We start from the raw sequence: 13,075 nt of genomic DNA on the forward strand, positions 1-13,075 counted from the left end.
CAGCTAACGCCCACTTGGATGACTCGGAGTGGTGGCGAGTGCATTCTCCTTCCTCGGTGAACACTGCTGGTCACCCTGTTTGATGATCCACCAAACACCGTCGGTGCAGGCCGCGTTTTTCGGAACCAGCCATTTATTCGTCCACCAACAATAGAAATTAATGTTTCTCACTTGAACACTCTGTAGAGCTGTCGCTGTCGTGACAAGGCCGTGTATACTCCAAGTCTACATGTAGGATGAAGAGTAACAGTTACTGCTGATAATGAAGTTTGCGCTCGTGGACAATACAACGCTGTGTGAAGTAAATTGTGGCTCCACAATCGCTCTGAATGCTAATGTGTGTCCATGGAATACTAAAACACAATAGGCGCGGTGCAGCTAACGCCCAACATGGATGAAACGGACAACAGCAGCGGCTAGAGCGTTCTCCTTCCTCGGTGAACACTGCTACAAGACATTATGCTTGATGATTCACCAAACACCATCGTTGGGGGCCAAGTTTTCCGGCGCCAGCGAGTTGTTCGTCCACCAACTATTAAACTTTGATGAGTCTTTCTTCAACACTTCGTAGAGCAGCCGCGCAAGGCCTTTCCTTCGCGTTAGGGTAGCGGTCCTTCCTAGATGATATCGCTATTGTTACTTTTTACTACAATGAGTAGTGTTTCTCCGAAAATAAAGTCAGCTGCCTGGGCATTACGCCATTAGGCATTAGACTGATTACTAGATTAGTGCTGCCTAGGCCTAGCGCCTGGACTTGGAAAAAAATTGATTTTGCAAGTCTTCAATCATGTTTGCATGTACGCGCTATATGGCGCTATCCAGCCATGTGGCGTGAACAGATTGCCTGACGTGAAAGGTAGCGCGGGCGCGCGCGAGTCGATCGTACGCGTATACGCGCTCGCGGACGTGTCTGACACGTGAAGCGAAAATATTTTTTTGGCGGGTAGTCGGCAAAAATTAAGTGACGGTCCCTTTAGTCCTTCGCGACTAGCTGTCCCCATTTTGTTACCATGACAACGATGGCATTTTTTGTGCTTTTTGGGTAAATTTTTGCATTTTCTTTAGAAAAAAAATTGATTTATAGAGGTTTTTCAAAACACTTTCCATTTCCATTTTAGACCAAGGAAAAACGCATAATCCGGAAAAGCCTGTCCAGAGTCAGGACTCTTAGTCATAGAGTCATCATAATCATGAGACATAAGTCATAACTCACGTGCGTCGCTGTTATGTGCTTGTTTATCACTTATCAGGTCGATAGTACACCACACAGTCCACATACCACCAGCTGCATGCAGCAGAATAATGAGTGAGCAGTGAGCACACGTGTTCGCCAGAGTCCGAAAGGACACGCATCGCAAGCGCTGCATGCATGTGCAGCGCGCTGGTTTTTCTCCTTGCTCGACAAAAAATAGCCAGGCTGCAAGAGCAAAGGTTTGGGCATGGAGTCTTGTTCTCTGGCAGCAACCTAGCTTGGTTAGTACCTATCGTTACCTGTAGTGCCGCGTTTTTCTTCCCGGTCGACTTCATTCCGTATGAAGACAGATGTTCTCAAGAGCGCTACTACTACTGGCTACAATCTCCATTCAAGTTAGTTACAACAGTTGAAAAAAAGGAAACCGGGAACGTCGTCTTGAGTCTTGACCAAGGCAAAAGCTTCAGATGAGCAACGATTTCTCCAGAGAATGTAGCCCTGTAGCGCCTGTGCCTGTGGGCGATTTTAGCGAGTTAACTTGTAGTTGTAGTTAGTGAGTTAGTGTAGCTTGCGACGATGTTTGCTGGTGGTACAGACAGCAGCCTGCTAGGCGCTGCCATGACTGGCGATGAGGAGGCCGTCATGAAGTGTTTGCGTAGCCAGAGTGTAAACGTGAACGAACCATGCGCGGACTGGGGCGGAACGCCGCTCATGTGCGCTGCGGAGAAACGACACGCTAAAGTGTGTCGAATGCTGCTATCGCGCGATGCCGACTATTGCATTCTGGATACGTTCGGACAGACATGTTTGCATCGAGCTGCACAGAGCGGCTTTGACGATGTTGTTGAGGTGTTACTGGACTTTGCACCCGTAGATCTGAGAAACGAAGCTGGTCAAACTGCCCTCCACATAGCTGCTGAAGCGGTATGTATTGTTTTTTTTTAACTAAACTTAGGAATGGCGCATGAACACTACATGTATACATATACACTAACACTAACAGAGCTACGCTCATATCATGCGGGCCTTCTGCGGAGCCCTTACAAACCCCCAAAGTACGAGAAGGTGAACAATTGCAGTTGGTTGCTTTTATCACAGCCATGCGCTGGGTGGGAGCAGGGGTGGTATCGCAGTTTGTATGATTTATACAATGTCATGTAGATCTTGCCGTCGACTTACGTTCTGAGCTGCAAGTCTGGGCAAAGAGCACTCCTCTCACCACCACATGTATAAACGTTGAAGAGGGCCAGACCCAGGATGATGCATTGGTAGAGTCACGGCCAGTCATAGAGACGTGGGGCGGTATACACCCCCCCCCCCCCTTGCACCTTACCACTCCCAGTGTGCAACCATGTAAGACGTGGCAAGCTTGCCAGGCAGCTTGCCAAGTCTGAGTTGCCAACAGAGAACAACTCGAGGATGAGCTAGGCATGGCCGACCGCTTGTCAAATGGTTTATTTTTCTAAACTAAGAGATAGACGCAGACAACTGCAACTCCTCTGTTGGTGATGGCATTCGATCTCTTGAGTGATGGAATTGACCATTGATCATGCTCTATGTGCCGTTGCTGCTGCTGCTGTGTTGTTATGTGCTTGCTATACAGGGATGTATGAATGTCGTCGGTGTGCTGCTGCAGCATCGTGCCGAGCTGATGTCTACTGATAAGAACGGATGCACGCCGCTGGACCTTGCTCACAAGGAAAAGCGCACTGAGGTGTGCGAGGTGCTGGGGAAGATCATCCAGCAGCGAGGTGGGTACACACACGTAGGCACAGCTCAGAATGGCGCAGCAGTGTCTGCTCCAGAGCTGGGTCAGCGACCCGGTTGTGGGGGTGTTTGGACCCGTTTGGAAAATGAACACAGGGTCACTTGTGACCCGGTTGGGATTATACATGATAGTCATGTCGAGTACCTTTTCTGTACTTCAAGGGGGTACACACTGATCTGTCAGTGACAGGCTGCAAGCATGTACTTAGTACCTGGCTCTGACCCGGTTGCAAGACTTGTGCCAGGTACAGGTGTACCAGGTTGGTTTGAAATCCTACAGTTGCAGAGCGGACACTGCACAGACTCTGGAACAATAGACATACATGTACGTCCAGGGTGCTTCCTATGCAGATCCTGACTTGCTTGAAAGCCGATGTGACTTGCTTATGCGAACATGTCGACCCGGCAAGAAGGATCAAATATTGGTTGCATAGGGGTGGTTTAACTGAGCTTGCGTCTATATGCTAGAACATGTGTCCAGGGACACACACAGACTGCGTGGTAGAAAAAGCACGGTACATGTACGTGCATCAACCTGCCAGACAGGCCGGAGTGAACTGCCCGCTGAATGCGTCGACTTTCCAGAGCTGTACGTGTGCGTAAGTGCATGCGTTAGAGGCTCGCCAACCAGCCAGAACCATTTTTTCTCAATTGTTCTCAGTTACTGGCATCCAATTCCCTCGCCTATTAGGACGTGAACACGGATGCGCTATGTCTGACTTTACAGAAATGCCTCAGTTCATGTCTGTACCTTGTTCCTACATCCGTTGTATTTTGTTGTTTTGTGCACCGCTGGAAGTTATCTGTACATGGTCAGAGTAAAACGTATGTACCTTGAAAGTAGAGGTCAGCATCACCTTTGTCTGTGTGGCAATGTGTGGTCATAGAAAGGCAGCTGCCGTATTCATCGTGATCATGCTCATCCGTTTGCTTTCTGCTCAGAATTTAGCCTGCCGTTGGAGCTGCAGCCGTATACGCAAGAGATCCTGGCTGCGTACCGCCATGCGCTGTACCAGGGCCGAAAGCGACTCCTGCGGCAGCGCATCATCATCATTGGTGACCAGGACTCGGGTAGGTGTAGAAATGACTTTTAAAGTAGCTTGAGCACGTACAAGTAACTGTTAAGTGACATAACCCCCCCCCCCCCCCACACACACACATGCATATAATATTATACACCCAACCTGGAGTTTGCGACTCTAATGCACACCTGGATTGGCAAGATCATTCATGGAGTTCATGAAAAGCGCCGGGGCTTTACACAGAACTGTTTACAGTCCATTCATTGGAAACTGGCACCCTAACCTTTTTGGCGTCTCCCACACATAGTTGCAGATTTCGTGAAAATAACAGTGCATCCTGCACATGTGTGACCCGTGCAATTACTCCTTGCCACATTTGAGGCCAAAAAAGTCCAAGAACAAGGAAATAGAAATTCAGCCAGGTTTTACAAAATTAGGACAGGTATGCCATGGAAAAATGTATTGAGAAGCAGATCCAAAACCCAGATTATTGAGATTTAAAGTGGGTTTTTGATCCTCAATTCGGCCCAAATCCGACTTTCAGAAGCCAGCGGGACTGTTCCAGTAGATCCCGTAGGTTACCGTTTGCTAGGTCGATGTATTGTGTGCTGACCCGGCACATGTGAGCATGATGCTAGTACTGACTAGACACTGTTAGGACCTGTCTAGACATGCGATTGTCTGTACCGTAGCATTAATCTTGTACATGCATGGCATGCAATACCTGCCGGATCATGTGACGGAACTGGTTGGCTGATTGGCTGTAGGTCTGTTCGCTTTATCAGCTGGGCTTTTTGTTATAGTACCAGTTTCACTTTGGAAAGGAGAGTTTTTTTGTCCTGGAGAGAGGACAATAGCAGAGTTGGTATGTCCGTGCCAAGGCACGATAGATGATGTGTGCATACCAGGGAGTAGTAAAATACAGGGAGGTGACACGAGCATGTACGGCCAGTTTGACGATTGCCTCAGCACCGTTTTCACCCGGCGGGTGAGATTGGGGTACTATGGGTACCGAAGTGTGTAGACACGCGCGCGGATCAGGATTCTCTTGATCAGGGAGTAGTAAAATACCTACCGCCAAAGAGACTCCTACTGCAGCCCGTAGAAACTCAGCGCTGAGAATTTCCAACAATTGTCTGCCTTCACAAAGGTTGGTAGTCGACCAAATAATTACCACTACGTCAGGATGGAAGTCCAGCAAGAGTGGTATCACTTTGGGAGATATCCCTGCGTGCCGTAGATTTTTCCTGTGTCGATACAAGCTGTTTACGACGAAGTAGCCTGCATTTCAATCCTTGACAAACTTAGGAACATTTCATTCTGAAAAGTGAACTCCCGAATCTCTAGCATACCATAATATGAAATGCTCATCATCACAAAGAAGGTAGACAAGTACTGGTTGATCACAACTGAGGAGAAATTAGTGCCGATCGTGTGGTGTCCTAGAGATTTTTTCGACTTCGAAATCGGTGCACTCGCTTTTCATCTCCAATCGTACACGTATTGTTCACAAGGAAATCACCTTCGTTCTATTGCTCCATGCCGTCGATCGGGACGAATTTCGGAAGGGTGGTACCTTTCCATATGACGATGACACAGATGCATCACAAGAGCAAAACAAATGCTGTTCCATGAGATGGATAGACCTTTTCACGGAATTAGTTCTTCGACAAATACTCAAGATTGATTCAGCAGATCATCTTTTTTTGCGAAAGAAAAAAAAACAAGCGCGAGGCACCCATCAAAAATCACGATTAGTGGCGTGTCACCTCCCTGTATTTTACTACTCCCTGGTGCATACTATTAGCAAGAGTACATAACCCCTCAGAGTGTGCAACTCCCACATACCCTGCTGTCCCGACAGAATTTTAAGTTGACGTCATTATTTATGACGCAATGCTCCTTGCACCAGTGATTTACAACATATGTACGGGTGTCAACGCATCACACGTTTTTCTTTGCAATAATTTGTACAGAATCGATCGGCTTCGCTCAACCACAGGTTCCGGATTCGTCTGATAATCCGTGTACAGTGCGCATTGCATCATCAAAATGACGTCAACTTGAAATTCTGTCGGGACAGCACCCATAGTGGAGTTGCACACTCTGGGGGGTTATGTACTCTTGCTATTAGTCTAGAGGTTTTCGTTCAGTTACGAAGAACAGAAATAAATACAGTCTTCTTTGGAGTCCAGATTCCGTGACCGAACAGGGACTGTTTCCGATGAATGGACTGTAAGTGCCTGCGACTGCGGGATGCACGAGACCGCAGTGTTGGCAATGTGCCAAACAACAACATGAAAACTTGTATATTCTACAAACAACATCAGTATACATGTACTATCTTGAGCTGAAGCACAACAGTGTCCCCAGACAGTCACGATCATGTTCATCTCCGTCTGCTTAGTGCAATCATGCCTGGCTGGGAAACGAAACAGTGAGAGAATGGCAGACTAGTGCTGCTACTGTGACTTCCATGGCACTGAAAGCTGATCAGCTGCACGACCGATGCAATTGTAATGGAATAGTACGCTCCGCACACAGCAAGCACTCCAGTCAGACCGTTGACAATGTATGTAGAGCAAAACGACAAAGACAAGGAAAAAGACAACGACAGGAACCCCAAAATGCAAGTCAGGAAGCCAAACACAAGAGAACAGAATAGAAAGAAGTCATATCGCTACAAACGGATTAGAGATCAACATGCCACAGTTCCATGATCCCAACTTCAACGGCAATTCGATACTACTATGTGGGACTCAAGAATATAGGTAAGTTGCGCTGTGCAAACAACAACTCGAAGTATAAAATAACTAATAGTATTATGTTATCACAACATCAATTTCCTTTCACAATGCTCTGTTCTGCTCTCTGTTGGGTGATTTTGCAGGCAAGCACCACCTCTGGTCGGCCTTGCTGGGCGAACAGGAAGAAATCGAGCAGCCGAAAATGGCCGACAAGCCCTACTTCATTGATGACATGGTACGCACACATCCTTGTCCTTGGGGGGGGGGGGGCACATAGAGTGTATTGGAGGGGAGGGGATGTCACACATTAGGAGTCCTTGATATGCTGCTGAGGGCAGGGAGTTGAGCTACTCGAGGAGCTAGATTTCACTGTGGAACACAGTTGATGATGAAGGTTCTCCGGCAGTCACGCGCATATGGTATGCTACACATGCTATGCATTTAGTCTGAAATTAGTGACACAAACCTTTTCTCAGTGCATTTGCAACACTGCAATGGACAACAGTACTATTGTTGGACATGATGAACAGCCTTCCTTCAACTGAAGGAAGGAAGTTTTGCAATTCCCTCTGCATTGTTTTTGTGCCATTACCCAGGTGTACCACCTCAAGAAAGGACAGTTCACCAACTGGGCCGCAAACAGCTGCGGGCACCGTAAAGCAACGCAGAGAATCTATGAACAGCACGACCAGGAAGTTGCTCGGTTGCTACTGTTGGATATCCTGCGCTCACCACTCGGCAAAGTGGCCAGCAATCGACTCGCACACGATCGCATGCAGCAGCTTGTGGATAAGTTGGTGCGTGAGGTTAAGGACCGCAAATTCCATGAATCCGTATCGCTCGTGGACTCCTTGTCTGTGTCCCAGCGCCTGCAGCAACAGCAGCAGCCATTGCGTAACATAACCATATCAACGGTGTCTGAAGGAGAGCACTGTTCTAATGATCCCAGTGGTCGTGCCGGGCTAAGTACCTCGTTCCGGGACACGGACAGGAGAAAACAGCAACCCGGCTCGCAAAGTCACCGCCCACAGCCGCCTGCATCTCCCGCTGCTGTCAGTGCAAACGTGAGTGACGGAGATGATGACTTCTTGGACATGTCTCTTAGTGATGCCATGCCCGAAAGCATTATACAAAACGTCACTGTCCTTTGGCGGAAGGTACTGAAGGAAGGGGTCAGTGTTCTTGCTGATGCCGAGCCCGATCTCACTGAAATCCACATCAGCAAGGTTGGCGGCTCACACCGCCTGTGGAACATCGTCTCGCCATTCCTCTCTCACACGGCACTATATCTTGCCACATACAACCTCGCAGGGGAGAAGAAGGAGGGAGATTCGCTGTCAGCTGACTCGCAGGCACCTGCTGTGCTTGCTGCGGGCGCACTGAGCGAGCAGGAGAGAACCCTGCGCTCACAGCTCCTGACCATCGTCAGCCAGCAGCCGCCTCACAACTACATCCACTGCAGCTGGGAAGGTCAGGAGCAGCCCATGCCAACTTTCATTGTGTGTGGCATTCAACCGGCAATGGTGAACACCGGCGGCAAACAGCAAGCAGTAACGCTGCTGCCACTGATGGAGAAGATCCGTGATTCGGCCGTGGGACCGCATGAGGCGGGAGCGTCCACGGGCGGCACAAGCTTTCACCTGCAGCCGCCTGGCCATGACGAGCTCTGTCCTTCCATCTGCTTCCTGCGGCGGGAGATAGATCTGACCGCGCGTCTCCTGCTGAGCCAGAAGGGTAACAACTCCATGATACCACTTGCCTGGCTCAAGCTCGAGGATAGCTTTCACAGTATCCGCAACACTGGCTGTTATTTCATGTCAGTGGAGGGCGAGTGCCTGGAGATGGCCAGGGCAGTAACAAGCAATGTCATTCACCAAGTGTTTGACCTGTCCAGTGCCTTGACCTACTTCCACAGCATGGGTTGGATTGCCTACTTTCCCCAGGTCCCCTGCCTCGCAAACACCATTTTCCTGGACCCGCCGTTCTTGATCAACTTGCTCGCCAAAGTACTGGGCACATTGGCCGAGGCATCGCCTTCCAAGCTTGTCGAGCATGTTGTTACGCTGCACGAGATGGGTCGAATGGAGCAGGTGCTGCTTACTCACTACGGCCCGTACTTTGAGCAGTATTCCCAGCTTGGGAATGGCACCTCGCTCCTGGAGGACTTCGATCTGGCTGCCAGCTATGAGCTGGGCGGTGAAGTTGTCACGTACGTGCCGGGTGCCGTGACCAACGATGACAAACACAGGACGACATCGTTGTCGGATGACGATACCACCGTACCGCCTCTTCACCTGGTCTTCCCGGATAGTCTTCCTGTGTTCGGCTTTTTCCAGCGCTTCCTGGTGCACGTGATGCGCAAGTGGAAGCCTCACTGTGCCGCCCTGTCCACCGAGAGTGCACAGTTCTGGATTGACAGCGGCGACTGGCAGCTCACCATACAGGAAACCGGCAGCGGCAGTATTTCCATCTTTGTGTGCGATGCACTGCAGCAACAGGCTGCGGACCCACCACCCAGCTATCAGGCTTCGGAGGGCGTAACGAGCGATGTTGCAGACCTGAATGCCAGTGTAGAGGTGAACAGCCTGGAAGCCAGCCTCTCATCGGTGGAGGATCGTGACAAGCTTGCCGGTGAGAAGAGAGGTGAGTTCCGCAAGAGCTCTGTGTGCACTTCCCTGCAGCTTGCCAAGCTGTGTAACGACGTGCTGGACTTCGTCCTAGACTGCACATCTACTCTGCGTGATCACTGGTTCCAGAGCCTGGAGATCAGGACCTGCTTTGAGGCTGCCGAGGTTGGCTATGTGCCGAAAGCAACCATGACGACGCCTGGTGCCGCGGAACCTGTGCCCGATGCCGTCGTCGAGGAGCGTTTCGTAGACTGCATCGAGTGTACTGGCCTGCAGAGCACCTGGTGTTGGCTCAGCGGGCCGGCAGCTAATAAACTGCAGTCAACATGCACAGAGGATAGTGCAACATGACTCTGCTAGGCCTGTCACTGTCCTTACAATGCCAGCAATGGTATATCCACCTTGACTGGAGGTGCTTCCTCAGGTACTGTACTCACAATCTGATGCAGCCGTCAGCAATCGGCGGCCGTCTACCTACATATTCTGTACCACTGAGTTGCAAGAGTGAGAGTGCATGATTACGCTTACTAGTAAAAACTGTGTGTTAAGTTGATTTGCCGAGCTTTTCTCTCTTGAATCTTTCCAGCGAAGTAAGCTGCAACTGCATAGGCAGCAGTTGGCAACTTTCTGCGCACTGCACATGGTTCCATGCAGCTTGCAGCACATGTTTCAGAGAATATTGGCGGGCCAATGGCGCACCTCAGTTTTCTGAGTCCGACTAGGAAGCGTGTGTCGGTCATATTAGTAGGTGTCTATATCTTCACAATCAATTTTTTCTTATTTTTATGACAAGTTTCGTGGAGAGAAATGTAAATTTGAGATTCTTGTGTACTCGCAATTTTTTTCCTCACGATCAGTGTTTGATTGGTTTTCTCAATCAAAGAGTTTCAATTCAGATTTTTGAGCATTAATTTTGGCTTTGAAGTGGACATGCACCTTGAATCAGTATTCAACGAATTTTTTCTATGATTGTTCAGTTTTACAAAGTTGCAGCTATTAAAAGGGAGTTTTCTCTGATCGACTGGGATGTGAAAGCTGAAAGTGAATGATTTTCGTACACCTGAAGTGTTCTGCTCGACTTTAAAATTAGGGACAGTCCATGGTTACCAATTGTTTTTCAACTGTATCGGTAAGTTTCATTTGGGTGGTGTCGGGTTGCTGTTTTTTGTTTTGTTTTGAAATAGTAGTTACAGAACCCGCCAGTCAAAACTGATGTTGGCAAAGATTGAACACGATTTTTGCTGAACCTTTGTTTTCCCTGCATAACAGGCGGACGTGAATGAATTGGTAAAATGTGGATGAGCGAGTGAGTTAGTTCATAGCATGGCGATTTAAAAATCTGTCCGTGTTCTGAAATGCAAAGGGAAGTACAGAAATAGTGGAGTAAACATGTAGATTGGTACAGGCTTGGGGGGGGGGGGGGGGGGGCGGGGGGTGTGCTGTGACATAAGATGAAGCCAAGTTGGTGATGAAGTGAAATGCCGTACTCTAGTAAGATCGATTCATTTCAAGCCGGATAGAATAGGATTATGCTCAACTTCCTAGCGGCACGGTGAAAATTACTAAAATTAATGGTGTGAAAGAAGTTCGGTTATAGGACTTGGAGGATGGGTTTTGCCTTCCAAATAGGACTTTACATATGCATATTGCACAGTGACACTGTTTTAAAAGCGAAATAGCAAATAAATGACTCAATTTGCGTCCATTCGCAGAGATCATCAATACCGAATATAATTCTTGCATCTATAAAAAATCGTTAGTTTCAGTCGGAGGGTATTTCATCTGCTTGTTATTGCGACGCCAGAAAGAAATGCTATCTGATGATTAATTGATTATACAAGCTCACAGCATGTCCACACGATCAATGATCCAGTGCATATGTTGCCTATCAGATTGCTGGCAAGCAGCTGGGAGACAATCGACAGAGCAATGGCACTCTAAAGCCTGGTTGTAGGACCTCTAAACGGCCCATGGTTCTCCTGAATGATCATGACGGTGTCTGCGGAGCGGTTTGTGACGTCGAATATCTGCGTCCACTCGGCGTGTGTGTCGTTCATGACCTTCAGCTTCCCGTAGCCGTACAGGCCGGGTAGCCAGGAACGGAACGCAGACCACGCGCCTATGCACATGGGGCCAGTCACGGCAGTGCAGCACACAGGAGCACAGTGACATGCAACACCAGGAGTGAACACATGACATATTATTGCAATGAGTGCAGGAGGTTACATGATTACATCATCATTTTAGGTGTTTGGTATGGGTGACATCACAAGCAACTGGTTTGGCACTCATTTTTTTTGCATAACCTCCATGCATCAGCAGCAATACTCGTGCATGCATGTTCCGGCATGTAGCAGCACTGATGTGCCTGCTACACCGGCACACAATAATACTGCAAGGTTACTTGTTGTCATGTCAAAGGAAATGGCGAATATTGGACAACTGAAGCGACTCACCTCTCGGTCCAAACGTCCAGTCGACGCAAACACCAAAGTTTTCATTGCACCCAGCCTGCCCGGATATGAAATGTATGGGTGCGCGCGGGTTGATGTAGTTCTCCTGGGGCACACTTCCGTTGAATACCGGCCACAGGCGCTCGTACGAGTGCTCGTGTCCTTCTACAATGAAGTCAACACCTTTCTCGTAGAAGAGAGCTTCCAGGCTAGCCATCGCGATTGCACACACCGTACAGCGGACACACACCGCACACAGAGATATAGAATGAGTACGATAATTATGGACACCATGAGAGCATTGCCAAAAATGCCACCCAACGCGTTCATTGGGTGCCTGTACAATAATATTAATGTGGATGCTACCATCAGCTGGGTATGAAGTGATGTGACTGGCCACAAATTCATTCGATGAAATATCACTACCGTGAATTCCATCTTGAACAAGACAAAAGTTAAACCGAGCTTGGCGTGGCAACCACCGTAACCTTCCTAACACAGCCTTTCCACGCATGCGATTTCTGACGGCAGGGTGATCGTCGCACATTCAGCAACACTTTAGTGCCAACGGGATAGGCACCTAGGGGCTAGGTGGTGTCTTGAAACAGTAAGTCGCTTGAACAGGCGGCACTTTTGTAAGAGATGTTAGAACACGAAAGCTATACATCTACTACAATGTACGTGTCCATGCATCGTAGATATCACATAAGACAGCTGAGAGGGCCTGGTGGGGGGGTACTGCAAAGACCGTACAATGAAACTTCAGTATAAATTACCCCACTGGATGTTATAAGCTATGGGATACAAAGCAGTGCCTTGGAGGACCCTCCATCATGCTATACCAGTAACTAGACCTTGGCTATAACGTTACAGAAACGTTACCTTGGCTATAGCGTTACAGCAACGTTACCTTGGCTATAACGTTACAGCAATGTTACCTTGGCTATAGCGTTACAGCAACGTTACCTTGGCTATAACGTTACAGCAATGTTACCTTGGCTATAACGTTACAGCAATGTTACCTTGGCTATAACGTTACAGCAACGTTACCTTGGCTATACGTATAAAGTACAGCTTTTACGGCCCACAGAGGTACAGGTTCTACTAAGATTTCACCATAATTACTTATAATATCGTACAATGCGGGTATGGTGTTACCTTGCACGCACAACTGACTTAAGCGTTGTGCAGTCATCCAGGTCCAGGTTAGAGCAGTACATCGGCCGGTGGCCAAACGCGACAATCCACGGCACCTTCTTTCTCTGCT

At 48.5% G+C, this 13,075-nt stretch overlaps 2 protein-coding genes across 2 annotated transcripts in view; one reads left to right on the forward strand and one right to left on the reverse strand.

The window, feature by feature from the left end:
- Window positions 1-1,339: 1,339 nt before the first annotated feature.
- LOC135819424 (uncharacterized) lies at window positions 1,340-10,376 on the forward strand. Its single transcript, XM_065332638.1, has 5 exons — window positions 1,340-2,116; window positions 2,796-2,943; window positions 3,902-4,030; window positions 6,872-6,963; window positions 7,325-10,376. Exons 1-5 carry the CDS (start codon window positions 1,769-1,771, stop codon window positions 9,704-9,706), a joined length of 3,099 nt encoding a protein of 1,032 aa, XP_065188710.1. The 5' UTR covers window positions 1,340-1,768; the 3' UTR covers window positions 9,707-10,376.
- A 209-nt stretch (window positions 10,377-10,585) lies between these two features.
- Window positions 10,586-13,075, reverse strand: part of LOC135819434 (acid phosphatase type 7-like) — a 7,506-nt gene continuing 5,016 nt past the window's right edge. Inside the window, exons 6-8 of the mRNA XM_065332648.1 lie at window positions 12,967-13,075; window positions 11,812-12,017; window positions 10,586-11,474 (exon numbers count right to left, since the gene is read on the reverse strand). The exon at window positions 12,967-13,075 is cut by the window's right edge and continues 92 nt beyond it. Coding sequence (XP_065188720.1) covers window positions 11,293-11,474; window positions 11,812-12,017; window positions 12,967-13,075 — 497 coding nt within the window. The 3' untranslated portion in view covers window positions 10,586-11,292. The remainder of the gene's footprint in view (window positions 11,475-11,811; window positions 12,018-12,966) is intronic.

Source organism: Sycon ciliatum, chromosome 1 (genome assembly GCF_964019385.1).
Source record: "Sycon ciliatum chromosome 1, ocSycCili1.1, whole genome shotgun sequence".
NCBI lineage: Eukaryota > Metazoa > Porifera > Calcarea > Leucosolenida > Sycettidae > Sycon > Sycon ciliatum.

What these genes read in the sequence shown, in the direction of transcription:
- LOC135819424 (XM_065332638.1), top strand. Translation starts at nt 1,769, where the DNA reads ATGTTTGCTGGTGGTACAGACAGCAGCCTGCTAGGCGCTGCCATGACT. An exon ending in GAAGATCATCCAGCAGCGAG is followed by an intron (nt 2,944 to 3,901) that starts GTGGGTACACAC and finishes CTTTCTGCTCAG; the next exon opens with AATTTAGCCTGCCGTTGGAG. An exon ending in CCTACTTCATTGATGACATG is followed by an intron (nt 6,964 to 7,324) that starts GTACGCACACAT and finishes GCCATTACCCAG; the next exon opens with GTGTACCACCTCAAGAAAGG.